Below are 27586 nucleotides of genomic sequence, written 5' to 3'. Positions count from 1 at the left end.
GTAAAGGAAAATCTTGAGGACAGACAGAGTCCCAGGGGTGAGAGCTGTCTGAAAAATGAGAACATAGTTGTGAAAGGTAGTACCAGACTTTTTAGGTAGGGTTTTTTTGGTAGTTCAAGATAGGCTCTTTTTTTTTTTTTTTTTTGTCTTTCCTCCCTTAAATTTCAGTGATGCCTTTAAAATATTTAAAGTTGTTATAATAAAATTCTACTTTTCTAATTGTTATATTGAAATTTTAAGTAATGCTTCTGTAAAAGTAATACTAATGGAAGTTGGCAGAAAAAAAATCCCCAAATAACATGGAGGACTTTGATTATTTGGTTTTGAGAAGTGTTCTTTTAATTTAAGGCCACTGTCCTGAGATCCAATTCAACACTGTCCTGAACTCATTTTCAAGAGATATTTCACAGATGTGGTGCCAATGCCTTCATGGGGGGCCTTGCTGGGTCATGCCTGGAGTCTGTAAAGCTCTTGCTGCTGGGCAGAGTCCAGTCTAGGAATAGCTCCTTTTAGTTAAAAATAGGAGTTGTAACCTGTGTGAGAATGGATATTAAACTGACCGGATTTTAAAGTGTGTTATAAGTGGGGCAAAGCATCAGAGTACTCCAGAACAGTTGATAGCTATTGCCTGGCTGCACAGAAATATTTCACTTTTCTATCAGAGTAATACTGGGGGAAATCAAAGAACACTAAGAACTGGGACACTGGGATGATTGGCTTAGGAGGTTTTTTTTTTTTCAAAGCTAAATCAGTAGGGCCAGATTTCAGAGCTTTATTCATGTTCAGTAGTAGCTCCATTAAAGTCACATTCCTTTTCCTGACTTAATATACAATTAAAAGGGCCTGAAAACCCTATTAATGGTATCAAAATCTGGCTTGTACCTTGCCACAGAAAATGGAGGGAAAGACAGGAGATCATCAAACTCTCTGTGGCTCTAGCAAGAGCAAAGTTTAGAGAAACATACAGAAGAAATCATTAATAATGAACTGAAATGTAAAATTTTAGTTCAGTACAAGACAGAATTGAGTGTGGTGATAAACTGTGGAATTGGATTCCGAGACAAATGGTAAACTCGGGTTGCCTGAAGCTTTTCATTTGTTTGAGGAACTGCTCTAAGCCATCTTCTGCAGTGTAGTTTCATATATTTAGTTTTTAACTCCTGAAGTGGAGCAGCATCAGGAAGAGAGCAGAGGAGCCCATGGCTCATGTTGGTGTGACCCCAGCACTTGATGCAGAGCTTATGGGGCACACTTTATGGTACTAGGGAGCATGCAGTAGCTTCCTGGTAAATGTGCATTTCCCATATCTTCCAGTAGTGTAGAAAAGATGGAATAAATTGTCATTTTCTGAATTTTAGAAAATCATGCTGAAATTGGAAGTTTTTAAATACTACTAGTAGAGCATAAGGATATGTGGAAAAGTATTTATATCTTGAAGGCTTGCCTACTTCATTTGGTGTGGGCAAAGAAAGTGAGTTTCAAAGCATGTTCTCAAGTGAAAGATTTGGTATTTGCAACCTAAATCACATGGCACTGTATGTTTCCTAGGAGGGTGATTCCTCTAACCACCCAACTGTTAACTGGGAGTGTGCAATTAAAAATGTATGCTGTGTTTGTCAGCTCTTTAAACTGTTCAAGCTGGTTACATAAGGTGAAGAAATTCATTACATAAGTTACACCATGAATTGCAAATTGTTTACTTAGTTGTGACAGCCATAGCTTAAGATATTTGTAGGCTGAGGGTTAGTCAGTGAAGACGTTTATGAATCATTTTGAATAATGAATAAATTTCAGATTTTATTTGCAGCCTGTTAGCAGACAATTAACAAAGGAAAAAGGATAAAACTTGTCAGAGTTCTATTTAAATGACTCTGTCTGCTCCAGATTACTGACTTAAGCTGAGTAGCTGGGTTTGTACTGCTGACTAAATTTGGCAGCTCATATCTTGCTGTCAAACTCCTGAGTCATCTAGGCTTTTGAATGTTTTTCTGTATAACTGTATAATTACAGTGAGAAAATAGACTAAGTGCATTAATAAGGCTTAATTAAAACATGCATGTGTGCAAATACTCATGTATACAAATGAAAGTACCAAAACTTCTATGCTCTTCTGATTGAGCATCAGACACAGTAGTAGTCTGCAGTGCAAATGCTCTGTAAACTGTGTTTTGAGTAATTTTCTACGTGGGTATAGAATTCAAACAGCCTAGTGATGTGTTAGCAATTTCTCTAATTGTAAAAAATGTTATTGTCTGAGTTTTCTTATATCAACTGCAGCTTTTCCAATAGAATAGCTTGTTCCCATTCTGGAACAAAAATAAGCTATATTAGTGTCAAGTGGCTTGCTTATAACACAGTGTACTGGATTTTCTGCTAGTATGATTTTTCAGGAGAAATCTTACCTTTATTGCAAAAATCATGTAAAAAACCTTATTTCAATATGGGTTGCCCCTTGAGTGTGTGTTCTGGGGTTTGGTTAATTCCAGACAAGTCTTATGCTCTGGGCTGTTCACTGAGAACCTTTTGTGTCAGGTGTGGGCAGGGAGAGCCACCTGCTCCAGTGGCAAGGGTTTCTATCAGCTTTTCCTGAGGTGTGGCTAAATGTAAATCTGTGATCCCATGGCATGTGGGAAAATGTGGGATCTGACTGTGCCCTTCCTTCCTCCCCCCTGGCCCATGAGAATTCCTCAGGGATGCCTGAAGGTTGCTTGTGCTGGCAATCTGTGGTCTGGCTCAGCTGCTGGGCTGGTTGAGGTTTATCAGTTCTTAGATGCCTGGATCTGCCCTTTCTTCTCTTGGCCAAAGCTTTGGGATATTGACAAATGCAGGGGTGCTGTTGGCCAAAGTGTTTTCTTGCAAGAAAGGTAAATCTGGGGCTGGAATGGCTCACAGCAAGCTGGCTGTGTGTCAGCAGAGCAGCATGAAGTTGTCCTAATATAAAATGGCCTCTAGCTCTGACTGTGATCACCTGTTTGATGTAGTTTTCCCGTAGTTTTGTGGTGATTAATGAATGTTTATAATTCTGGAGATCTTCCAGTGGAAAACATTTACTAAGTACACGGGAATGTTATTGAAATGCACTTCACTGCATAGCAGGAAAACATGTATTTAATTGTTTCTGTGATTGCTGGTGACTGGATGCCCAGCTTGGCAGGGGAATGGCTCCAGAACCCATATAAAGACTGCTGGTGTTGTGTGTGTGTGTGTGTGAGCCATACCTGCTTTGAAAGGTAGAAGTGACCTCTGTTTCACTTTTGAGTTCAGAGACAATGAACTGAGTCACCCTGTGAGGGAGGCAAAGGAAATTTTGAGAAATAAAATCATTTTTAGGAGTTTTTTTTTCCACTGGGGTTGTTCCATGCATCTTGACTAACTTATTTTAGCAGGGTAAATGAAAACCTAATTTCCCTTAATATTGACATTCTCTTCTCCATTACTTTTGTAGCATTTTGTGTAGCTTTCATAATGATAGAAGCAAATATGTTAAAAAAAACAACAAAAAAATTAAACCAAGAAAAGTACATGAAGCAGGAATTCGTGTCAGTTCTCCAATATTGTGAAAGATGCAGTTTGTTACCAGGCAAAGTAATTTCAGAATATTTTTTTACCCTTCAGAAGAAAACACTAATTAAAGTATTCCCTGCTGCTCTGTTGTGCAAGGCAGCATAGCTCTGATGCTGTTCAGAGGACTTTGAATGGCTCTGCTGAGCAAATCCTATGGGTGGGTAATGGTGGTTATAGTGGAATGGAGGCTAGAGGTGGTTTATTCTTATTAAAAATGTTAGCCGAGTAGAGAGTACTTCAAATAATGTAGTGAGGTCATAGTGGCAGAATTTACAGAGGAGAATTAAAATATTTAATTACTCTTATGTTTTTTCCCTGTTTGTTTTCAAGCAATTCAGATAATTCCTACTGTCTTCTCCTGAAAATTCTGTGCAGGACTAGGGAGTGCTGCTGAATCAGTAAAGTCTTTTGCTATTGCAAGCAACTGCTGTGCATAATCCCAGCCACAAATGTCTTAAGCTACACATGAAAAAGTAAAATTTTAGCCCTTTTTTCTTGGGTGCCTCCGAGATGTGGGACTGCACCTTTGGGTTTTTTTAGGTTTGGCTTCAGTCTTAACCTGTGCCTTCTCATAGCTGATAGTCTTGTCCTGTTGATGTGAGTTGTCTTTGTTGCGGCTCTTGCCATCAGCATGAGTTTTTTTTCTTTCACTGACTTTCTACCTCATTTTAGAACTGAGAAGAGAGTGAGGCCTTTGTCAGTTCCTTAACTCCTTTCCATACCTGCCATTATTTATATATATTTGCTTCCTCAGGGTGTTTTGGGATTTAGTATGGACAGCATCCTAGAGCCAAGTGAAGTCATGTTTTGCTACAGCTGCTGGAGTAGATCCTTCTTTGCCCCTAAAGAGCAAAGAGAAGCAATGGATGTACTTTAGGCATTAAGTTGTCCATTCCTTTCAGACATAACTCTTGTGCTAATATAGATGCTAATATTAACAAATCTCATGGATCTGTTTCCTGTGGCTTTAGCAGGTGTGTTGCTAACACCCCCATCTGAAGTGTGCTGTAGTCAATTTGCCTGCTTTGAAATCCAGGCAGAGTACTTAGTTGAATTTAGCTATTACAGTGGGACTTAGAGTGAGTACAGAGAAACACTGGTGAGGTCAGTCCTTGAGACAGAGCCTGTGTACCTGTCCTACCCTGCCTGGGTCAAAGGCAAAACACTCAGCTGATGACTGGGCACAAATCACAAAGGCCACAATAGTTTGTGCACTGTTCTCCAGACACTTGCTTCAGTTTAGACTGTGGACTGTGAGTGTTTTGAGTGACCTGACAGAATGTCTATGAGTTTCTGGGGCAGTCAGAGTTCTTTCAATATGGAATTTTCCCCTTCTTGAGGCTCCTTCACCATTGTCACAACTTGCTTATTACTTAGCTGCCTCCAGCTGCAGCTCACTGGCATGGATCAAAAAAAGTTGTGTGGTTTATAAGCTGAGGAAAATATAGGCATCACACTCTCAAATTGATATTTGACAAGGAAGAGGACTGAAAGACTCAGTAGTGTTGCTTGGAAATGTATGAAAAAAACAGGCAGCCACCTTGAAAAGAGATTTGTCATCTTGCCAGGGAGCCACAGGGAGAGAAACCAGCACAAGTTGCATCCAGTCACCTGAACATCACTCAGCCATAGTTAGTCCTGGGATAGCTTTGTAATACAGCACTTCAGTCGCCTGTGGTCTGTGAACTGTTCTATTTAGAGCTTTAATTCCCAGAAGATGGAATTTTTGTTGGACTTTATGGTTGGTTTATGGTTACTTAAATACAGAGAGTTATGCTTGGGAAAGAATGCTAGTCATGCCAGAGACTAAGCAATGGAGAGAGATGCAGAAGGGGGAAACCTTAGTGGTGCTGCATTTTTCTGTTCTCCTTAAAACAAAATGCTTTGATCTCCAGATGAAGCAACTAACACAACAGTTCATGTTAATTGATACCACTCAATCATCAATCCACTCTGCTTCTGCAAAGAACATTAGTTCAGCAGCACTGGCACAGCATCAATGGAAGTTAATTTTAATGGTAATTTGGAGCCTAGCTTATTTCTCTTTTAAAAGGTTTTTATACATGAAATAAATTTTTATTGCTAATTCATTTCATTATCTGGTGTGGGTTCATGCTAAATAGCGCAGTTCACTCTTCCTTTTCTGGAACAGGGAGAAGCTATTGCCCCTCCCTAAATACTCGTGAGTTGTGGTTGTTGTTTGTAGTTCAGAGAGGTGAACTGCAGGGCTAAGGAGCCAACGGTTAAACCAATGAAAGGGATATTTATTTTTAATATTGAAACAAGCTGCAGCTCTTCCAACCAGGTAATTCATGGCACAGGAGTCTGAGCCTGCTTGCCAAGATGTGCTAGGGACTCTGGCAGGACAGTGCTTCCAGTTTGCTTCTGACTGATGGGAGCAGCATAGCCCTAACCCTAATGAAAGGTACTGTCAGAACCTTCCATCATGCTTTTAAGAGATGTGGCAGAGCAATACAGTTCACAGTGCCTGACTGCACCCCTGATTTGCAAGTGAGCACATTGCTGCAAGTATGATGGCACCCATTTCTGACAAGACACTTGAGTCATTATCCCTGTCCTTTTAAACTCTGGGCTGAGGGTCCAGCAGGCACCAACATTCTCCAGGCAGAGATAAGCAACTGAATATATCTAGCATAGCTTAAAAGTGATTTTAAAATCTCCTCAAAAATATTCTCCTAGTGAGAGCGTCTGTAGTGATGAGTCTACTCTTCTATTAAAATGAGATTGGCATCCCTCAGCTATTGTACACAATGGCCACATTGGATTACTCAGACTCACTTTACAGAATTAGAAGTAATAGCTGAGGGGAAATCATGCTCAGCTTCATGTCCAGGTCAGCATGTTTGGGTTTCTGGTTCTGCAGTCTCTGTGGTGAGAAGTTACAGAGCTGTCCAGTGCTGAAGTGATTCAAGTATTATTTCCTGTAGTGCATTATTTCCTGAGTGCATACCCTGATCCTTGCAGATTTGTATTGGGAATAAGCAGAGAAGGTTAGGACTGGAGAGAAGTTGGTCCCTTCTTAGTTTCTGGTTCCCTCTACCCCCATGCAAGGGTATTTATCCTTCCAGTATTTTCACCAGCTGTGAAATCTGTATTGTCATTCGGTGCAGCGTGTCTGCAGCAATGTTAAGGTTCTGGCCCAAAATTGTTGACTGAAATACATTTGAGTGCAGGCAGAACTTGTTGCACCAGAAATGAATTAGTGTAGCATTTGTGGAGAGGTGCTCCATGCCTAAGCCTTCTGTACACAAGGGCATATGATGGTATTGAAAAACTCATCACCGGATAAGTAAGGGCACAGTCCAGTCAATTGGAAAAATACTTTTTGATCACATCCACCAACTTTTCTTATTTCAAATACTTCAAGAATTATTTACTTCTGATGGGAGAAACCACTTATGATTTCAGGCAGCCGTGGAGAGATTAACAATATCTGTGGTTCATAGGTTTTAGAATGACCAAATTGTGCCTTAGCTCATCTTGGATTTCACAGTACAGTTGTCTGATCTTCTTAGCACCATCTTTATCTTCCTTTCCTTTTCCTTCAGCTTGTCTTTCAGTTTGTTTGACTATTCAAGGACAACTTTTTAAATATCTACATAACATTCAATTTCTCAAGGCCTTTATGTGATTCAAGCCCTCATGTTCAGTAGTAAGTCCAGCTACAATAGTGCAGCAAACAGCCTTTCAAGGAAAGGGCATTGAGCTGTGCAGTCTTTTGTCCCCCTGAATGTGTTCTCCTTTACAAAGGAGGATGGAGTATCCTTGTAATTTAGTGATGGCGACTCACCAGTTAATAATTTGAGCAAGGACAATCCAGGGAATGACTTTACAGGGAAAGAGCATGGCCAAACATGAAACTGTTCCTCACTTTGGAGAACCATTATACATCCTGTCTGTAATTTAATGGCCTTTGCTCAGCAGGGAACAATCTCAATGCTTATTTCAAGGTAATTTTAGTAGCTTTTGTCCATCAGGCTGGGTGATCTAAGTAGTTATTCACTTGGTAGAATCTGAGGCAAGAGATATTATAGACTTGCAGGGAGAAACTCTGCTCACTTAGGGATGATCTCGTCTGTTAGCTTTACTCTGCACGTACATTTAATAACTGCAGGGGATCTTTGTCTGGGAAATACTTGTCTTTATTCCAACCACAGTACCCTAATTTTTTTAAAATAACTAGAATAGGGACAGTATAAAAAAAGACTAATCTTAGAGAATCCAGAATATAAGGATGTACTTAAGAATGGAATCTTTTACCAAAGAGACAGTATGTCCAAAGTTGTGTGTTTGCACAGTTTTGAAGTCTCAGAGTCCTTGATAGATGGAGACAATCTGTCTTATCAGCACAGGATGTTGAGGGAACAGTTTATGGGAATAACAGGGTGTCTTCTTTCTGGTCTATCCATGCTGTAGTCTGTTCATGGGGGAAAATGCCCAGCCTGGTTGAAAAGCTGATGCTGGATTTCTTCCTCAGTTACTTCTTTGATAGGCTAGTTGCCTGCTGGTATTTCTGCTTTTGGAACTGTGATAATTTCAAATACTGTGGTTTCCTCCTAGTTACCTTTAATTTAAAATGTGAAAAGAGGGTCTATGGTAATGGTGGTGTACTTCCCAAATTTAAGGCAAGCCAATTCACCTTTTATATCTAACACGTGAGTTAGGAAAATGCATCTTAACTTCAACACATAAGCAAAATAAGCCAGTGCTTAAAGCCAGGGAAAATACAGTCAATTTTCTAAAAAATTGTAAATGACTGTAAAAACTTTCCTTCTCTCTCCTTTCTCCTCACTACAACTTATGTTCTAATGAAAGTTGTGAAACTCTGCCTGCCACCCCCCACTGAGTTGTGGGACAAAACCTACATGAAAATGATGTCATAAAGATGTTGCATAGCTCACATAAATCCTTTCATTCAGGGGATGTTTTTAAGTGCTGAATGGAAGTGTAAGATCCCCTATATGTGGGATCTTCTGGGAGATTTGTCTGCGTTAGGTCTCAGCCTTATTTCTTTAATGTTTCATGGAAGCATCTCAATGATTTTGTCATGCTGTGATTTCTGCTGTTTAAACATGAGGTTGAAGTGCTACAAGGAAGTTAAATGCTTTCTCCAGCTCAGCTATTTGTGGTGCTTGCTGTAAACTAACAGGATACAGAGAAGAGCTTATGTTCCTCTCACTTTAAGAAGAGGACTAAATGTGTTTGGAAAGCCACATTTACATTGCAAAGCAGCATGTGAAATAGCTTTCTAAGGTACAGAGACAGGCACCCTTGGACTTCACTGCATGTGATCACAGATACTCAGCAGAATGAGTGATATCAGTGGGTCCACCATTATTTTCTTCTTGGCAATCTGGGATTCTGCTTCCTAGACATCTCTTTGAAATAGGTTTTAAAGCAGGTTCATAAAACACCAAGCTTCATGGGAGCATCTTCCTTTGAAAATCATAAGATGTACATTGATAGAGAAGAAACCTGTCCATGGAATAGCCTTTGCTGTGCTTTTTCTTTGGCTTGACAGCAGTGCTGAGCTATTGCTTTGTTCCATGAGCTATTGGGCCATCAGTGAGTTTTTACTGGTAATTGCTGTCTCACTGACTTTTTATTGATCATTTAATTTCTGCCTCCAAACATGTAGGAGCAAATATTTTTCAGCCCTTTTAACCTCCTTAACTTTTCATTTGTGCTCTGCTTCCCTCTCCCCTGTGGCCAGCCCAAATCAAATAGGTGGACAAAAAGATTAATAGAAGCAAGGAGATGCCTTCCTCCTCTCAAGTGCCCTGTGGCTTGGAGACTGTTAATAGCTGAAGTAAAAAAGTGTTTCATAACCATCTTCTTGCTCCTGCTTCCTTGCCAGCCCCCTTTCCTTGGTCCCTGGAGAGAAAGTGTGAGCTCATCACTTTCCAATGCAAATTCAGCTTTTGGTCTCATACTTGGATTCTTTTCTTATCATGGGTGGAATATTTATCTTCTGCCAGCTGGTGGCTTTAAGCAAGCTGCTATTTGCTGGGCTATCCAGAGAGCATGTGAGGAACAGGCCTGGCAAAAGCTGCTCAAGCACTTTATTTTTTCTCTACTTTGAAAATGTTGCTGTCCGCTCGGTGCATATGCTTGTCTTCTCCACCTCTATCTTTGCTCACACAGTGCTTGAAAAGCAAATTTAGATATTTTGGTACGGAAACAGGAATTGGCATGTAGGTGTAACAGTCTGAAATCTGTGGAAGTTACTCTGTGGAATGTGGTCACCATAAAGCCCACATACAACAAAGCTGTTGTGTGTCTGCAGATCCATTATCTTTAGGGATGGCTTCCTTTTCATGTGTTCGTTGTTTTTTGGGTTTTTTTCTATGTCTCTAGTGGGTCAGTACTAAAAGGGAGTTGTCAGGTTTTCATTCCTGATGACCTGGGAAGAATGGGAATGGCACGCTCTTGTCTATTACCCCATTTCTGTGTGGATAGTTCAGTATAGAACAGTATATTGAATCCTTTCAACCATCCCTCCTGCTAAGTTTTTACTAGACTACTTTACCAGCTGAACATTTTCTAACAAGCTTCACTAAGTTAGAGGCTCTGAGAGAGTCTTTATTTGGAACTCAAGTGAGATGAGCTGTAAAATAAAAATGGAAGGAAAAAAGAGCATCAGAGTTCTGCTTCTCTCTGAAAAAAAATGTTTGCTCACTTTCCTAATGAAAATCTTTAAGCTGTGCATTCTGTTAATGTATTTGCTGGGTATGTGCCATTTTGTGGACAAAATATTTTATGTCTCATCTCTTCAGAGGCTCTCAACTCAGTGGATACAAGCAAGCTTTTCCTCCAGGTAAAACAGAGGATGCTGCTATCTTCTGAGTATGTTCCCCTGAAGTTCTGTATTTGTTGCATCTTTCTGGTGGTCAGTAAAGGCATCCATATGTAAAAAGCAAGTTTAATTGAATAATATTGAAATACCTGATTTCCACTAGCAGCCTAGCAGGCTGCACTGCAGGCTTTTTGCGTTTTACCCAACAGGGAGTATAGAGATGCCTAATGTGCTTGTAAGTACATTTGTAGTTACACTTAAGTACAGTTAGTAAATGGTTATTTATTTTCATGCAGAAAATTGTTTCTGAAGCAAAGAGCATACTGGGGAACAGAACCACTTGTGAAACTTGGTCTAACATGGCTGGTGGTTTCAGCTGAAAGGACCTGATGAAATTAAGAAAAATGTTTTAGAATTTTCAATGTATATCTTTCAGGCTTTCCATTGAAATACAGTTTTAAAATTACTCTTTAAAGGTGTCAAAATAAGTTACAGATTAATACAGTTTTGTGGCTGTACAAAACTTTTCTGGTGATCTGAAGTTCTGGTTGTTTTTCTCCCCAAGTGGTATGGCAGAGTTGAATTTATACTAAATGATTTTGCTTAGGACCTAATGTTCACTTGGTGTTCAAGGCAGGGATCTTACTTTAAACTGGCTCTGCTCTTGTATCATTAGTTGAATTTCCACTAGCACATCTTCCAATTTAGCTTTAATTGTGAAGAATCTAATGGGCATCATCTCAGAGCACATCGTGTTCTGAAGCAGAGCACAGTAACTAGACATGATCAGGTGGTCATTTTCAAAAGTGCACTCCTGATCCATGTCACAATTTACCATAGACACATTCATTGTCTCTCCCAGTATGTGACCCTTGGGTCTGTCTGTGAATGGGGAAAGGCACTGTGCCAGATCTCTCTGATTTTACACAGATATCCAGATGGTGAGTAGAATCTGACTGTGCACCTCTGGCCATTTGCAGGTGTAGCAGCTAGGGGCTAGCAACTGAGTCTTAAACCCAACAGACAGGAACTCCAGCTCATCAGCTGGAGGGAAGCATCAGCCCAATTTCCTGGCAGCTCACAGCAAGGAACACCAGGAGTTGTTTCACTTTATGTAGGACATGTAGCAACAAGTCCTACTGGCAGATCAAGCTGAACCCCAATGCAGGATGATGCCACAGCCAGTCAGGAAGAAACATGGTCTCTTGTTCTAATAATTTGCCCCATGCTGCAACTGAAAATCTATGTTGAGTTTCATTAATTGGAACATTGGCTTCTATTTATGCATATAAGTTAATGAATATTCACCAGACATGTTGATTAAGGTGGTGCTTTTTGCATATTCTTCCTAGATTTTTAGCCCTTTGCTCTTAGGTATTCTGTTATTCAAAGTGTTCATGTGGCACCAAGGGAATTTCTGATTAGGTTTTAGGGATGGTCAGATGTTGGAATAGGTACTCAAGGATGTGCACCTCCATTCTTGGAGGTATTTATAACTTGATTGGACAAGGCCCTGAGCAACATGAACTATTTTTGCATCTGATTTTAACTTTGAAGTTGTGCCTCTTTGGAGCAGGGGATTGGGCTGGTTGACATCTAGAGAACCCTTTTAACATAAATAATTCTGCAGTTAATGCAAAAGAATAGTGTTCCCACATTTTTGGTGCTAATCTATTTATAGATCTGGAAAAAATATGTAACCAGTGCTTTCATGGTTAGTATTACTCCAGAAGTAAAAAAAAAATCCTGTTAAATATGTTGCAATATTTTCTAATAAGAATCTGATTTCATTAAGAAAAGTCATCCTGAGTTCATTAACTAGTCAGCATATCTGATTGCATGATTGCAATTTGATTGCAATCTCTGATTGCAGTTCTGTCATAGCAGCTGGTCAAAGTAGAACTTAATTTCTCCTTCCATCCTCCTCCAAGGTTTAATTTGACCAGTTAATTCATGCTGAAACTGCAACAATCTTGCCTATATTAAGGCACCTCCAGATGAGTTTTGATGATTCATATGAAATGATTTAAGTAACTGAGGGCATCACATACATACATCTGAGGGTGATAATTCTGAAATTGCACCAGTCTAAATGGTCAGGGCTGGTTTGGAGGATGCAAAAATGCTAGTAAAATTAAACTGTGAGCTTGCCCAGGTGAGAGAATATTTTTAAGACAATAGCAGAGATATATTTATGCCACATGGAATTGCTTTTTGTAACCTAATCCTGGTCCTAACTATGATTATAGCTTCTGGTAACCTTATTGAAATGCTATGCTAAGAAAAGAAAACTACTCTGAACTTCCTCTGCTCTACAGATATTCTGAAGATAATGTGAAACAATTAGAGACTAAATGACCAATCTACATCTCTCTCTTTGGTATGGATATAGCTGTTCACCCAATGAGGGAACAGTAACCAAACCATGGAATTAAGGCAATCTCTCATACAGAAGGTAGTTTCTCATAATGAATAGAAAATATATATAGAGTGCAGTTTGCAAGCCAGAGGCTAAGATTCCTTTTACTGGGAAATATTTGTGTAGTAACTCTCAAACAGATTTGTGAAAATTAGAACTAGCACAAAAGGTGAATTTTGTAGAATAAATTGTTTGCTACAAACAGTTCATGCAGAGGAATCTGCAAAACAGAAGAAGGAAAAGCTGCCTGAAGGTAGTTGAAATATATTTAAGGGAGTGGTGAGGGCACATGGTAATGAAGACTGGTCCAAAACTTCTGAAAAAGTTGTGTGTCTACCCACCAGACAGATACAGTATGGACATCAGTAGTATCACCATGTTTTTAATTGATCTCTACCCTCTTCTGTTTAGAGTGGGATAATGGTTCAGTCACCCCTTGCTTTACCAAACAGTTTGATGCCTCTGCTGGGATAGTGTTTACAGCTCTAGTAATGTAGTGGTAGCTCAGTTTCATTAGCAGCTGAACTAACATCAGGATGTTGGTAAAGTTTTGAAAATTGAATAGAAAAAAATCAGTGTTTTCAGGTGATATTTCTGCTATGGCCTAGGTTAGTTTATCATGTAATGGATAGAAAAGGAAATACTATAGAAAAATAAGATGATAATATGGAGCAATGATCAGCAGATATGGGAAGGGAACTGAGCAGGTAAGTGGGTCAGTAAGAGGAGGTACATGTTGGATGCAGTGAATATTTAGCTGCTGAGGATGAAGCTATCTCTAGTTTTCTTATTTCAAGTTAGTCATCTGACTTTTGCAGGAACAGGGAGTTGCCAGCCGCAGTTAACAGCTGCTGAATCCCCTGAGCATCTGTGCTTGGGATGATGGCATGGCAGAGGTTTGCTCTCCATGATTCTGGTTGCATCTTTCTGCTGATCCTTTTCTTAGCACTCCATTGGAAGATATCAGTTACTTTTCTTTCGGATTTTCAGCAAGCATTTCCCTTTGCTCAGAGCAACATGGGTTATACTGCCTCTATCACTGGAGCAGCTTTGTGGTGGGTTTTGTGTTTCTGGTGGCCAGCTGTAACTCTTGCTATGGCAGCTCATAGGTGAAAAAACCCCAGCCACTGCTTTGCTCTATAAATACTGTTCCCAGTTACTGGAGCAAAGTGCAGAGCAAAGTTGCATTTGGTCTAAGTTAGTGCTGAAGGATGGAGGTGCTCCATAAATTGCAGTTATCCTATTGAGGGTATGGAAGGGAATGTTTGCTTTGCTTCACACCCCAAAGACTGGAGTGAGCATGGCTATTAATTCTTCTGAAGGGAAGGATTTTGGAGCATTTTTCTGAGAAAAAAAAATGCTCTCACTGCTTCTGCTCTCACAGGGACCTCCAGGACTTGGCTATTTGGGCATCTTGAATATTGTGCTCTTCTGTGTGGGACAAGTAGAGAAGCATCAGAAGTATGAAATTATCACTGCCCATAAACTCACTCTTCTCCTAATTTTTATTGGCAGGTCTAGGCAATTGAAAGCCTTTTTCAAGGCTCAAAAGCTAATTCTCACCTCTGGCTAGATGTTTGCTGATGTAGCTGCATTGACTCAGCATAGTCACTCTCCTACACTTGAGAGTGGGTTTAAAGAAATGGTTCATGTTTAAATGCCAAGCAATCACAAACATTGTCATTTTGGACCATGAAAATCTTGAGTTTCTCAGTAAGAGACTCTGTTTCTTCTGTGGGTTTCTGCTGAGTGGACACCATTGCTCCCTGGTGGGGCTGGCAGGGCTTTAGTGCCCTTTGTGAACTGCCATGCCAAGTGCTGTACCAAGCCCTATTTGCCCACCCTGCTTGACAGTGGTCCCAAAGCTATTTTTGTGACCTTAAGTCTCATTAGAGCCATGGGGAAGTAAGCATAAGCCCAAAATCATGGGTATAGTCAAGTGATGACCTGAATTCAGACCATGATCTCTTTCTGCTTTTGTGATAAAAGTGATATTGAACAGCTTGCTGCACTACTACCAAAAGTATTTTCAGAAATAGAAATCTGATGGACCTTAGTAGAAATTAGTCGTTTTGGTTCCAGAAGAGCTGCAAATAGAACAGGATTTTTCCTGCCTTCCTTCTGTAAGCTTTTATTTTGTATCTTGGCTCTGTGTCTCTTTATGCACTTCTATATAAATCTCTTGTTTGGGCAGGTATCTGATAACTTAAAGATTAATTTCTGACAAATAAGCATTTGTCGTTTTCTTGCTGATGCTTCTAATCTATGCAAGCAACCGAACAAAAGAGGATAGGAAAACCTATAAGAAGGCAAGGTTGTGATTTGGGGATTTTTTAAAGCTCTTTGCACACTAGCTGTCTTTTTATTTAAATACTATTCTTAGTTTGAAACTTTAATTCTGGGCGTACATTTGGTGCCCAGATGGTGCAGACTCACACAGAAGCCCATCACGCTGTCAGGGCAGGCGGATACATATGTAAATATTTTGCCTTTTCCCCCTATAATATTTGGCTTTGTCTAATCTAATTGCTGTCAAAGGCAGAATGTGAAGAATACTTAAGAGAAGCAAACAATGAGGACCTCAAATGTTTATATTGCACTAACTTTGGAAGATGCTGGTAGACTGTGATGTAATTAATAACTTGTTTCATGGGGTTTCTTCTTCATGCTGTGAATTCATGGTCTATGATACGAGTTCATGCCAAGAAGTATCTTACAATCCTTAGTAGAAACCTGTATTTCTGAAGGTATAAAAGCATATTTTACGCTGTGGAACTGTCGATATAAGGCTAATGGGTCTGCCTTTTCAGTTCAGGCAGTAAGTGTCCTCTACCTGCCTCCTTGTGTATAGTGCTCTTTATTATTTATATAATTCATTGCTTCATTTAATTTATTCTATTGAGTGCTTGTCTTAATGTATTTTTAATACATAAAAGCATTTCCAGCATAGCTACTTCTCTGACTAGTGGTAGCTAGTAACAAACAGCGTGGCCAACCACATTAGGGATACCTATTTAGTTATCAAAGGCCTGAGCCAAAATAACATAATATTAGTGGGAAAATTACTTTCATGAGCTTTGAATCTGACAGATTTGTGAGAAGGTCTAATAAAGCCAGTGTTTGCTGAGAATGCTGGCAAAAGCAGTGTAGGAAACCTGACTGGCTTTCATCAACACAAGAACTGTTACACTATTACAGGTTTCTGATCAGATGTGAAATTTAGCTAGGCTATAATTCATGGAAAGCATCAGACTACACCAGACCCATTCTTCTAAGGGCACTAACTATGCAGAGAGATGCCAGGAGATCAGGGTCTGGAGGGGCAATTATTGTACAGGAAGGAAAGTATTTGTAAGAGGTGAACATAATGATGTGACCAGAAAACATCAGAAGCAGCACATGGTGCTTTTTTCCATGGAACATAGGTGAAATTCTGAGGAAAATACAGAGGACAAAAAATTGCCCATTTCAATCATTGATGTTGCCATCTGAGCATCGTTTGGGGATGTCAATGAATTCTGTTTCTGAACCTGCTGTAAAAGTGTCTGGGTACCTTCAAGAGACTGTAGCCTGTCAGGTATCCTTCTGCAGTGGGTGGAAAGGGGTCAGGAAATTGTTCACTGTCTATATGTACAATTTTTTCCATGTTTTTTATTATTTAAGGAAAGATCAAAGGTGTTTGCTTTGTGTCCCTCCTGGAGTATGGGCATTGAGACCCATGACTGCACAAAAAGCTAAGACATGGTGTTTCAGTTTCTATACAGTAACTGCATGGCTGCCGCTAGCTCATAGTTCCGAGATGACATGAAAGAAGAGGTAATTTGCCACACAGATATCTGATGGTGGAAGCAGACACTGGCAGCTACTCCAGGGCCAGTCTGGAAGGTCCCTGGAATGCGTGAAAGATAAACTTCCTGTATCATAAATTTGGATCTGAGTTTACTTTCCATGGGTGAGAGACAGTGCTGGTTGTCTCAGTGGGCAGGGATGGTAGAGATTGCTTTGCTTTTGGTTGTCAAACCCATCTGGCCTACAGCTGGTTAGGACACATTACATTCATTTAACCACACTTTTCTGCATTTTGCCTTTCCCAGGAGCAATTGAGCGGTGCTCGTACATCAAGTACCACTACTCCTCAGCCACCATCCCCAAGAACCTTACCTACAACATCACCAAGACAATCCGCCAGGATGAGTGGCACGCCTTGCGTAAGTGTTGCTGCCTTTCTTCCCCTTTCTCCTCGTGTGCAGGCAGGAGGGGCTCCCTGATAAATGAGAGCAGAGGCTTGGAGTGACAGCCTGCTCAGCGCCCTCATCTCACATACAGTTTGTCTTTGTAGCAGACGGATCGATTTGTTCTTAGGACCTACATCTCTGTTGCTGCTGCTGACTGGAAATTCTGCTGAGGCATGAGAATGTGGCAGTGGGGGAAAAGGCATTTGTATGCAGGGATTAATATTGAGTTAAATACAAAAATGAATAACAAAATCAATGCCCTATTTTTTAATTCAGTGGAATGCTCTGTACGTGAGCACATTCTCATGCTGCTGCTGCTGAGTTTCCTGCTTCCAGGAGAATTCATTGCTGGATTTTATTGTAGAATATGTCCTGCTGCCAGCAGCTCCTGTGTGACTGTGGCATCACTCTCCTTTGAAGGTCTAGAAAGAGAATTGCTTCACCCTTTAAGGCACAAGGAAGGAGCTTAGCCCTCAGTGATAATTGTAGCCAGTGGTCACCAACTTGTAACATTTGCTGAAGCGACAAGATCTGACAGGGATGGAATTGCCTTGGGATGTATTGGCTGACCTTAAATCTTGTCTTTTTCTTATCTTGGAGATGGAAAAGGGTTTTCACTGATAAAATGCAAGGGGTAGGATTTCACAAGGAAAGATGCCACTGTGATTGCTCCTGTTATTGCATAGTCATGGGGGCTGATGGATGTCCTGAGCAGCTCTGTTTTGGTGGAACCATTACAGCTCCTTGAAGGTGGCAGGGCTGAGGCAGTGCTGATTCTGACTGAGAACCCTGAAAGGTGACAGTGAGCTGCTACTCTGTCAGTTTGAGAACTGTGCTAGACCTCTGGTGTTCCCACAGCTGTGTCACTGCTCCCTTATGTGGCTGCTGCTTTGGGAGGGTCCTTTTAAGCTCTGGGGAGGAGAAGGTGCAATGTTATAATTGATTTCCTGCATTGGTGCCCATGAGGTCTGGCATGGTTTGAGATTCATGGGTGCTTGTAGACCTTCCTGGTCAAACCTGGTAAAGAATTAAGAATGTTCTAGAGGGTCTTGATAAATGTCTATTTTTTTTTAAATGTGTCTGTGTGGACAAATACATATTTTTGTGACATCATGAAGAAAATGGCTACTTCATCTCAACCCTGATCAATCTGATATTTCCAAGTCAACCTGGCTATTATTTTCCTGGTCCTTTCATTGAATGTTGTGACAAACAGCAAAAGAAGCAGGACCCAGGCCTGACTATCTTCTTTGTCTTTGCCATGGATTATTTTTCAGATTGGTAGCATGATATACAAAAAAAAAAGTATTTTCTGAATAAATATGGGGGCAAAATGGCATCTCAGAGAACTTCAGAGGGACTGGAAAGGTGAAAGCAGAATATATGGTCACCTGAGTAAAGAAAAATGCCTCTTCCACACTGCAGCCACTGTTTTCATTTGGCATATTTGTATTGCAGTAGTAGTTATTTTCTTCTTCTAGTGTATGGACAGCCAACTGTGGTGCCTGGGAAGGAAATCTGTTTTGCATGTTCAATGGATTGGGGATCAGAGGATAGAGGGTCCCCACTTTGGACTGCAGACTGCTTTTTCCATGCTGGCAGGCAGGACTGATGCTCCAGCAGTTTCTCTTGAATTGCAGGAGTGGGTGAGGCACAGTTAATTTGAGGCTGAGGACCCCATGGCACCAGTCAGCACACAGAGCAGATAATCCTCTGGATGTGCTGTGAGCTATGCTAGAAGAACTTGAGGGAGCAGCTGGTCCTAGAGGAATGGTTGAAGCTGACTTTACCATTTTTGATTTTATCTTTATTTCATTCTGTTTGACATTTTCAAGATGGAACTTTTGCTCCAAATTGATTGCCTATGGCAGCATGAGCTGGGGAAATAGGACTTGTCTTCTCTGCAATCACTTCCTCTCAGCTATCTCTGGTTAAACAGGGATGCAGGGAAGGATGATTGTAGTATTTTCAGCTGTTGCCTGTCAGGAGATAAACGTTCATCTAATTAGACAAAAGAAGTATCTATATGAGCTGGGAGGGGAACGGAGAAGCAAAACAAAGCTGTGCCCAACAACTTTGAGCATGAATAACTGTCTTCATGGAAGATGCTGGTGTGATGGTATGACTGAGTCACTGTCAGGCATTTACCTTGTCTCATTTTGGCCCTAGCCTTGAGTGCAAAACCTGATCCATAGCTCTGTCTTCTGAAAAACTAGTCCAGCATCATTGATGCTCTCATAAGTGGAGGTATATTATTGCAGTAGAAAGCCAAGAAAATCTGAGCAGTTCTTTATTTATTCACACATTGTTCCATATGTTTTATGCTGTTCTGGTAGGGTCATTTTCATTATACTACAGATGTGCTCACAAAACTTGGGAATGTGCTTGTGGCAGGGGTTTGAGCTGTAGAATACAGTGCAGGTATTGGGAAAGGTGAGAAATATTTTTAGGGGATAGAATAATAATATTTCAACTGGATGCTTGTGCTTTAAGGAAGCTGACAATAAAAGGGAAGCTATGTTGATGTTAATTCTTTTTTTTCTTGTCCCAAAATCTTCAGGAAACCATTGTTAGGGGAAAGCAGGTGAGTGGCTGTGTTTGCTATGAAAATGGCAGTACCTCCAAGGCAATGAGGTGATTTGCTATATTCAGTTTAGCATCTTGCAGGAGCCAACAGAGCTGTTCCTTAAAGCCACTGTGAGGGATAAGGCACTCAAAGCCCAGGGAGTATTCAGTCTACTGTTTTACTCTTTGGAGCACAACAAACACATGTTGGGTTGATGCTGGGTTTCGTTTTTTTTTTTTACCATCAGAGGGACTGTAGTAAGGTCATTTTGCTTTCATTCCTGTTTGGCTTTGTGTGGGTGTGTTTGTTTTGTTCTATTTTTTTTTTTAATGGGATGTAGGCAGCCTAGCCTCTATATTCATCTTATGCTGCACTCTGAGAATTAACTGTTTCATGTAAAAGAGACATCTTCTCTCCAAGGCAGATGAAGAAACTATTGTGGCTTTAAAGTGCTGCAAACAAGCAAGTTGCTGATGTTAGCTCTTGATGAGTGAGATTTGTTTTTCTCTCAAAGAACAAGTGCAATGACTCCCCTTTCTCCTGCCTTGGTAGCTGAAAATGGGACAATTTCTGCATGGCACTCGGAGCCTTTGGCAGAGCTCCCAGTGGCTTGTGTTATATAGCATGAAAGTCTCTACAATAGAGGAGAGATAAAAAAATTCTTCCTTGTCTCCAAAAGCTTTTGTTTTGCTGATTCACAGAGCCTATTGTGTGAGGTATATAGTTGGGTCTATAAGTCTTTTATTTTTCCTCCCTCCCTACGTGTCACAAACCTGGTTTTGTACTTTGGATTTAACGCTGCCACAAAAGGGGGAATTTCTGTCTGTTCTTCTCCAGCTTGCCATTGCCTGCTCGGCCTGTCTTCCCTAGCAGCTGTGTTTTGTGTCCAGGAATGTGAAGAGTGCTGCATCTGGGCAGGAAGTGGCTGGAATTGCTATGGAAACTGATTTTTTTTTTTTTTCCCTGCACAGCTTAGAAATTGTGTCACTAGACTGCTTTAGAGTGAACCAGTTCATAAACAGGTAGCTGATGCTTCCCAAGTGTTTAGAATTTCCTGGGCTCTTTGAAAATACTCCTTGCCTGGCACTGTGGGATCTCCTCTGCCTGTCTTCTACCCTTATGTTTTTACTGCAGGACCACAGGACATGGGCTCTGAATTTAAAGTATCAGTATGGAGAGCTGCATTGTCAGAAAAACAATAATCAATGCTTTGTATTGGAATAATAACATTCATCTGCACTCTGTAAAACTGCAATACCTCCTGTATTTGTGATGGTCTGAAAGCCATTTGCATAAAAAATGAATTCTAAAGTCAAAAGTAATAGCTTGGCACATTCTGAGAGGAGCAAGTATTGGATGAAATAATTTCTACAGGGTGTACAGAGTGGTAATATTTTAATTCATACAGCATTTATGCTGAAAGCTGAGTGGATTTTATTGGCCTTAACGCTCTGAATTTTGCAGGAGCCTACAAAGCACTCAAATACTTCCTTATAACCAGTGAAACTACTGGAAAAATATCCAGAAGCAATTAACACTCAGGAAAATGTCTGTACTTCTAATTCCTGTAATGTCTATTCTTCAAATTTCTACAGACTTCCTAAGTCTTCATGGAACACGAAATTGAGATTTGCACAGAAGCTCAGTTGATAGCTTAATAGTTGATAACACCAGCAGCCTCATGGACTTGGCCCCATCTGCCTTTATAAGCAACAATAAATATTTAATTGTTGCATCTTAAAGTGCTGACCCCAGAAAATTTTAGCTTTTTTTTTTTTTTTGGGTACTACTGAAAACAGTGTTTGAAATAAACAGGCAGCATCCCACTTTTCTTGCTCCTTTCTTTCACTTTCTCCTGTATTTTCTTGTGCCTCCTTCCATTCCTGTCTGCCTCTACAAGGAAATCCTGGTTCGTTTTTAATTAGCTACCTGGGACCCCAGATGGAATTACACCCTCAAGTCTGGCTCCATCCTGGTGGTCAGTGCCATTTGGCTGACAATATGATGTCATCCCTTAATGCATTGGTTATTACAGCAGACAGGGCAGCCATCCCAGAGGTTAGTCAGGCAGCAGGTGCTCACATGCCTGGAGGTCTTGTGTTGTTGGATCTTCATTGCATTCATTGTTCCCATAGCTAATGGCCAGGTGGTAGTGACAGACCTTGTCATTTCCCTCTCTCTCTCTCTGCTGTAGGGTTTTCTTCATATCCTGCTATTTCAAGCTAAGATTTTTTTTTTTTTTTTGGCATCAAAGTCTAAGACCTATTTTGAAATCTGTAAGGGATTTTATTGCCTTCTGCTAGGCTTCATCTTAGGATCTGCTAATATGCCTGTGACCTTAATACCTACACTGATGAATAACTTTGCCAACTGCATGCTACTTTTTAGTTGCTTCTTAGCAACAGAAGAGCAGGGATGGAGTTAGGGAGGAGGTCAGTAGATCCTCCAGTCCTGAACTGACAGGGGTGCCTGAATAGCAAATATGGCCAAGGTTTGGGAAGGGAGAAAACGAGGGCAAGCAAAGAGGTAAAACAGTGCTGCTGAGTTGGGAGAGGTAAGATGAGGGATTACTAAGCATTGCAACTGGGAAAAGTGTTGGAGTGATGGACTGGAGCAATTTGGGAGGGGAAGTGCAAAAATGTTCAAACTCTGTTGTTGGTGTTGAAGTGGGGAATGAACAGGGAAGGATCTCCTCCTGTTCAAAGGGTACCAGATGGAGGTCTCAGTGTACATCCACTGCTAGTGCAACTGTGAGACACAGGCAGAGAGGAGGGCTCAGCCTGCTCTGTCAGCCAGCAGGTTCTCCTCCAGCTCACAGAACAAGGGGGCTCACTGCTGAATCAGAGAGACCCTCTTGCCACTCTCATGAATCAGTAAGAAACCCCACTCTACAGTTTCTGGGTTTGCACTTTGTTTGCTTTAAAGTTCACTTAAAATCAAATGAGCATTTTTTAAGGTTGCAAATACAAGCATGTAAAGTTAGGAGATGACCCAGTTTGGGCTGCATACTTGGCCTTAATTTATCTGCTCTAAGCAAACTCATTATTGAGTCTTTAATAACTGTAATCACATCCTCTTGCACATCCTCCATACATTTTGAATATTCTGCTTCCATTCAATGATGTCTTCATTTGGTTTCTTTTTCTTTGCTGAATGTGTGGTTATTGGCCTTTTTAATTGCAAATTACAGAACTTGTGATCCTATGACAGAGTTAACCATTTCATGGACTTTTGTCACATTTCTTATTGTACTGAAGAAGGGCATGTAAAGATAAATATATTAATATCTAATAACCTCTTGTGGTTAGCTGTAATTTTCATTTTAGGCCTGACAATTGAAGCCAACTTGTGTGGAGGTTTTGGTTGTCTAGCTGGAGATAAAGAAGGCTTGAGTTTTATGTATTTCCAGAGCACAGCTCCCGTTGACTTTCAGAGTAACTATAAGTGCTCCACACTCTGTAACCAAACTTCAAATGGTCACCCAACTCACACTGGGTTGGAGCAAATGAGGAAAATGCAGCTAGGGACCACCTCTAAAGAGATTTCTTGAACTGACTGACTATCACCAAGGACTTTTTAGGGTAAGTGTAGAGGAATGTGCCTGTGTGAGAGGGAGGAGGAGGTGTTGTCAACTGACTGATCTCTGCTCTGATTGCTCTTTGCTGGGGGTTTCTTGTGTTTTCACCTTTCACACTGACCTTTTCAAAGGGTCCAATTCCTGTATTTCTGAGCTTTGGCACACTTGACTTGGCAACCTTCATGTTGATAAGTTTTGTTTGGTTTTTTTTCTTGTTTGTTTTTTTGTTTGTTTTTTGTTATTTCTGAGTGCAGGCACTTGAAATCACCTTGGCTTAGGTGATGTTTTGCATTGTCTCACACTGTTATATAGGAAAAAAGGAGACATTTTTATCTTCATTATTGAAGAGAGTCTTAAGGTATTTACAGAGTTGTTCTAAGTGCAGGAAAATTGAGAGCAAACCCCCTCCAGCCTTACTAGTGATTTTTTGCAAAGAAGTATTAGAGACATTTTGCCTGCTGCAGTGTGGAGATGTTGACAGGTAAAACATACCATTGCTAATAATTTCCAGTCATTCAGCCAGTCAAAATATAGCTTTATTAATATGCATACAGAGCTCTCTGTTTCCCTTCTCTCCCTCTTGAGAGACACAGAGGGGGAGAGATGGGCGTTCTTCTGTCTCTTGGCTAATCAAGAATGATGCCTTGTGCATTCTTTGGGTGAGAGAAGAGGAAAGAACAAACAGGAGGATCTAATGGGTCTCATCCATCTGACTTCTATAATTTCTGATTTATATACCAATTTAATGCCTGGTTTATGATGATTTATGTCCCAGTTTGTTTATACCCCAGCCCAATGCCCCACCCCACAATGTTAGTGAGACGAAATCCAGGCAGTTAAATATTTCAAGGTGATTACATGCCACATACAGAGTTAGTAATGAGGAGCTAAGTGCTTCCTTATTTCAGTGCAAGAAGATAGACATAAGTGGAACATTTTGGAAATGAGCTTGGTGTGGTTTGTTCACAAAGCCATGCACCATCCACAAGGAAATATCATAGCATGAGAGAGGACAAGAACCTTTGAACCAAACAACCTGGGTCTGACCTCACAGAAGCTGCAGGCTGAAACATGAAGGTGGGTTTTAGATGTCAATAGCTACTAGGCAGTGGTTGCTGTTTTAATTAGTTTTGCAGCGATGCTCTTTGGACATTGAATTATGGAATAAACCTGGTCCTCATGTTCAATCAGGACACACTCTGAAAAAATATGTCAATATTAATGTGCAGAATCCATAATGCAGCTTTACATCCTCAGATTCTTAATGTTAACTGGGTCATCTTGATTTTGGCTGTGTTGTTAGAGCTGAATGTAGCTCTGTCCCATGAAGACTGGATGAAGCTGAAGGATTTGTCTAGGGGCCCAACTCAAGACTCCTTAATTGGCTGGGTGAATCACAGTTTAGCTGTTCAATTATTCCCTACCCACCTCCAGGAACTGATTGCACAGTTGGTGGGGGAATAAGAAATCAGGAATATAAATCAACTGCAGGTATCTCCTGTGGGAATTCAGAGTTCAATCTTGCAAATCTCATCTGGCTGCTCTGGATGTAGGTTACGCTTAATGGAGCTTGAGCCTGCATGTCCCTCTGCATCACTGGAATTATGACAGCTAATTTGAGTCTGTCTGCCACTGGTGTGTGCAATTGATCAATATCTCTTTCATAAATTCAAACTCTCATCTCTGCCTTCATCAGCTTTGTCTTTTCTGCCTTGCCCTTTGCATCCATCCATGTATTTTGTGGTTTTTTTTCCCCCCAAAGTTGATTCTCACCTAGATATTCTCAGAGAAGAAAATCAATGGAAGACTATCAGTTGCTCACCTAAGAGGGGTTTCTTTGCCATACATAACTAAGGTTATAAATAATTCAGTAGGGTCCCTGTCTTTTTTTTCCTCCCATAAGATTGGGTTCATTAAAATTTTATGGGAGAGGACATGGAGGTGGCTGAATTACTGGCTTAATCTGATACAATTTTCAGCAATGCATTAGTTCAGTACCAGCTGTTCTTTACTCATCATCATAGGCACACACTAAATCAGTCTTCCTTATAGAATCTATTTTGCAGCATGTTATAATCATGTATTTGAGCATGATGTAATGCCATTCCTTATAACTTGCTTTTATGCCTGGTGGTGTTGCCAAGGGAAGAAAAGTGTTAAACTGCCAAGGCAAGGCTTAATCTTTTATCTTCCACTGAGGAAGTCAGTAGAGGCATGAATCCATATAGAGAAAGATCCTAATCAGGAGGGAGCTATAGGCTGAGGACTAAGAGCTTGGCTTGGCTTATTCATACCAAAATAGTAATTCTACTGAAACAAGAACAGATATTCTGAGGTGAAAATGGTGTGAAATTAGCATCTGGGGGCTAAATACTCAAGAGATATCAGGAGAAGAAAAGGGCTCCTTGAGATCTGTGAGTTTTTGGCATTTCAATGAAAATGGGCAGATCCCACAATTAAACATTTTTGTTAATGCTGCTGTTGACAGTGTGTAGCACACCTTCCATCCTAGCATCTTGAAACACTTAGGAAATGGTTTTCACTCAGTATCCTTTGGATTTAAACCGGATACCAAAGGAGGAGCACAACCCAGGTCCACTCATTTCACAGAAAGTTACAGAGAAGTGAATTGACTTGCTAAATGTCACGTGGAGAGTGAGTGGGAGAGTCAGAAACAGAACTCAGGTCTTTGGACTCCCACTGCTGTAAGTGCTAGACTATCCTGTGTCCTGAAGTGCCAGGGATTATGCAGCCTATCTCCTAGAAAAGCCTTGCAAACCCATTAATCAGGAATGTTTTTTTTTCTAAAACAATTAATTTTCAAATGAAAGCTCACTGGCCAAAACCAGAATCCAAATGGATGCACACACTGGTGTCAATTTTTGCCTAGAAAAAATAGCAAAACCACCCTCAAAGGTTGCTAGGGGATTAGATATTACAAAGTAATGGTTCCTCAGAACCTGCTAAAACCCAGACCCTTGGAGATACGAGGGTGAGGAGCCAGGATCAAAGGTTGCCCATTAGAATATGTGTAGGTGCTGTGGATTTTCTGCTGGGTATAAATTGCTCTCTGCAGCAATGTCCTTGCTGATTATATGATAACTGATACAGCACAAATAATATATGGTACTCTGGTTTACCTACAAGTAATCTTAACCATAATTTCATTTGAAAAATAACGAAATTGGTACCTTTTGAGAAATAATTATCCATCCTACTACAGAGACATAAAATCTGAAAGCAATGCCCACTGAATGGATAACTGCAGGCATATGATGTAAAATTGGCCTTCCTGATATGGCCTGGGCAGAACCTGTTGTGGGTGAAAAATCCTCCTTGGCTGGTAGATTGGTCACAGCCAGCTCTGCACCTCATCCCCAAATGACATGGGTCAGGAAATGATTAATTGACAAGTATAGTCCTGACCATGATTACTGGCTGTGCACCATCTGCTGCCAGAGGGTGCATTAGAGCTACCTGTGATTTATTCCACATCAACCCAGGCTGAGCTGATCTTCAGCTTTGTTCAGGAGTATCTTGATCCCTCATGGAGCTCGTGTACCATTATGTAGGATTATTTCTGCTGTGTTTCATTGGTGTTTAGGTCTTTGCATGGGATTTTTATTCAGTAAATAAGCCTTGGCTCTGACACTTAACCCTTTCCTTGGGGCACCATTCCTCTGTACAGACTTCAGCTGATGAAGTAGAAAAGTCCATCGTGTCATCACTTCCAGGGAGGACCAGATATTTAATGTGGAAGGAATTGAAAATGAAAGGCTTTTGTTACAAGGAGCCAGGCAGAGAAATGCAAGAAAACCCCCCTTGATATAGCAATAGGATTAGTTTTTCAGAGTGGTCTGCCCAGTTTTCCAGGAGGAATCAGTGATTCTCTGAAAAGCTGAATTGACAGCTCTGCTAGGTGAAGCTTTTTGACAAGACAAAGGGTTGTACAGGCAGGAGTACTTTGAAAATCTGTGTGATGCATGGATGGATTAGATCACTTGATGTATGTCTCTGGCTGCTGGTTCATAGGATTCTCTGATTAACAATTCTGGCATGGGCTTTCAATGGAAACCAATCCTCTGTGCAAGTAAGATGAGAATTCCAGAGGTAAATGAATTCCCACTTTTTGGCAGTCAGATGACAAGTGCAAGGTAAGGATACTAATAGTTTTTATCCCAAATGGGGGAGCCTCAGTATTTCTCTAGCCAGAGAAGAGAGGCTATTTGTCCTGGCTTGTTGGATTAATGATGAGTGTTTTGCTCTCCTTTCCTCACAGAGCAGATGAGTTGATCTGCTGCTGTACCAAAGCAATGCTTAGGGAAGGCATAATGGATACTGTTGTAGGGCTAAGACCTGGTAGTAAGGTCTGGGAGGCTCCTAGATGTGATGGTGCAGTGTCCAGAAG

General features: G+C 40.6%; 1 protein-coding gene across 3 annotated transcripts in view; it reads left to right on the top strand.

The window, feature by feature from the left end:
- Positions 1–27586, top strand: part of TMEM178B (transmembrane protein 178B) — a 192903-nt gene that overhangs the window by 32672 nt on the left and 132645 nt on the right. For all 3 annotated transcript variants that reach the window (XM_085049542.1, XM_085049541.1, XM_085049543.1), the window contains one exon: positions 16895–17008. In XM_085049542.1, the coding sequence (XP_084905668.1) occupies positions 16895–17008 (114 nt within the window). The remainder of the gene's footprint in view (positions 1–16894; positions 17009–27586) is intronic.

This window comes from Lichenostomus cassidix, chromosome 1Ab (genome assembly GCF_008360975.1).
Source record: "Lichenostomus cassidix isolate B80296 chromosome 1Ab, HeHo_3.0, whole genome shotgun sequence".
Taxonomy (NCBI): Eukaryota; Metazoa; Chordata; class Aves; order Passeriformes; family Meliphagidae; genus Lichenostomus; species Lichenostomus cassidix.
This window is presented reverse-complemented; position numbering and strand designations above follow the sequence as displayed.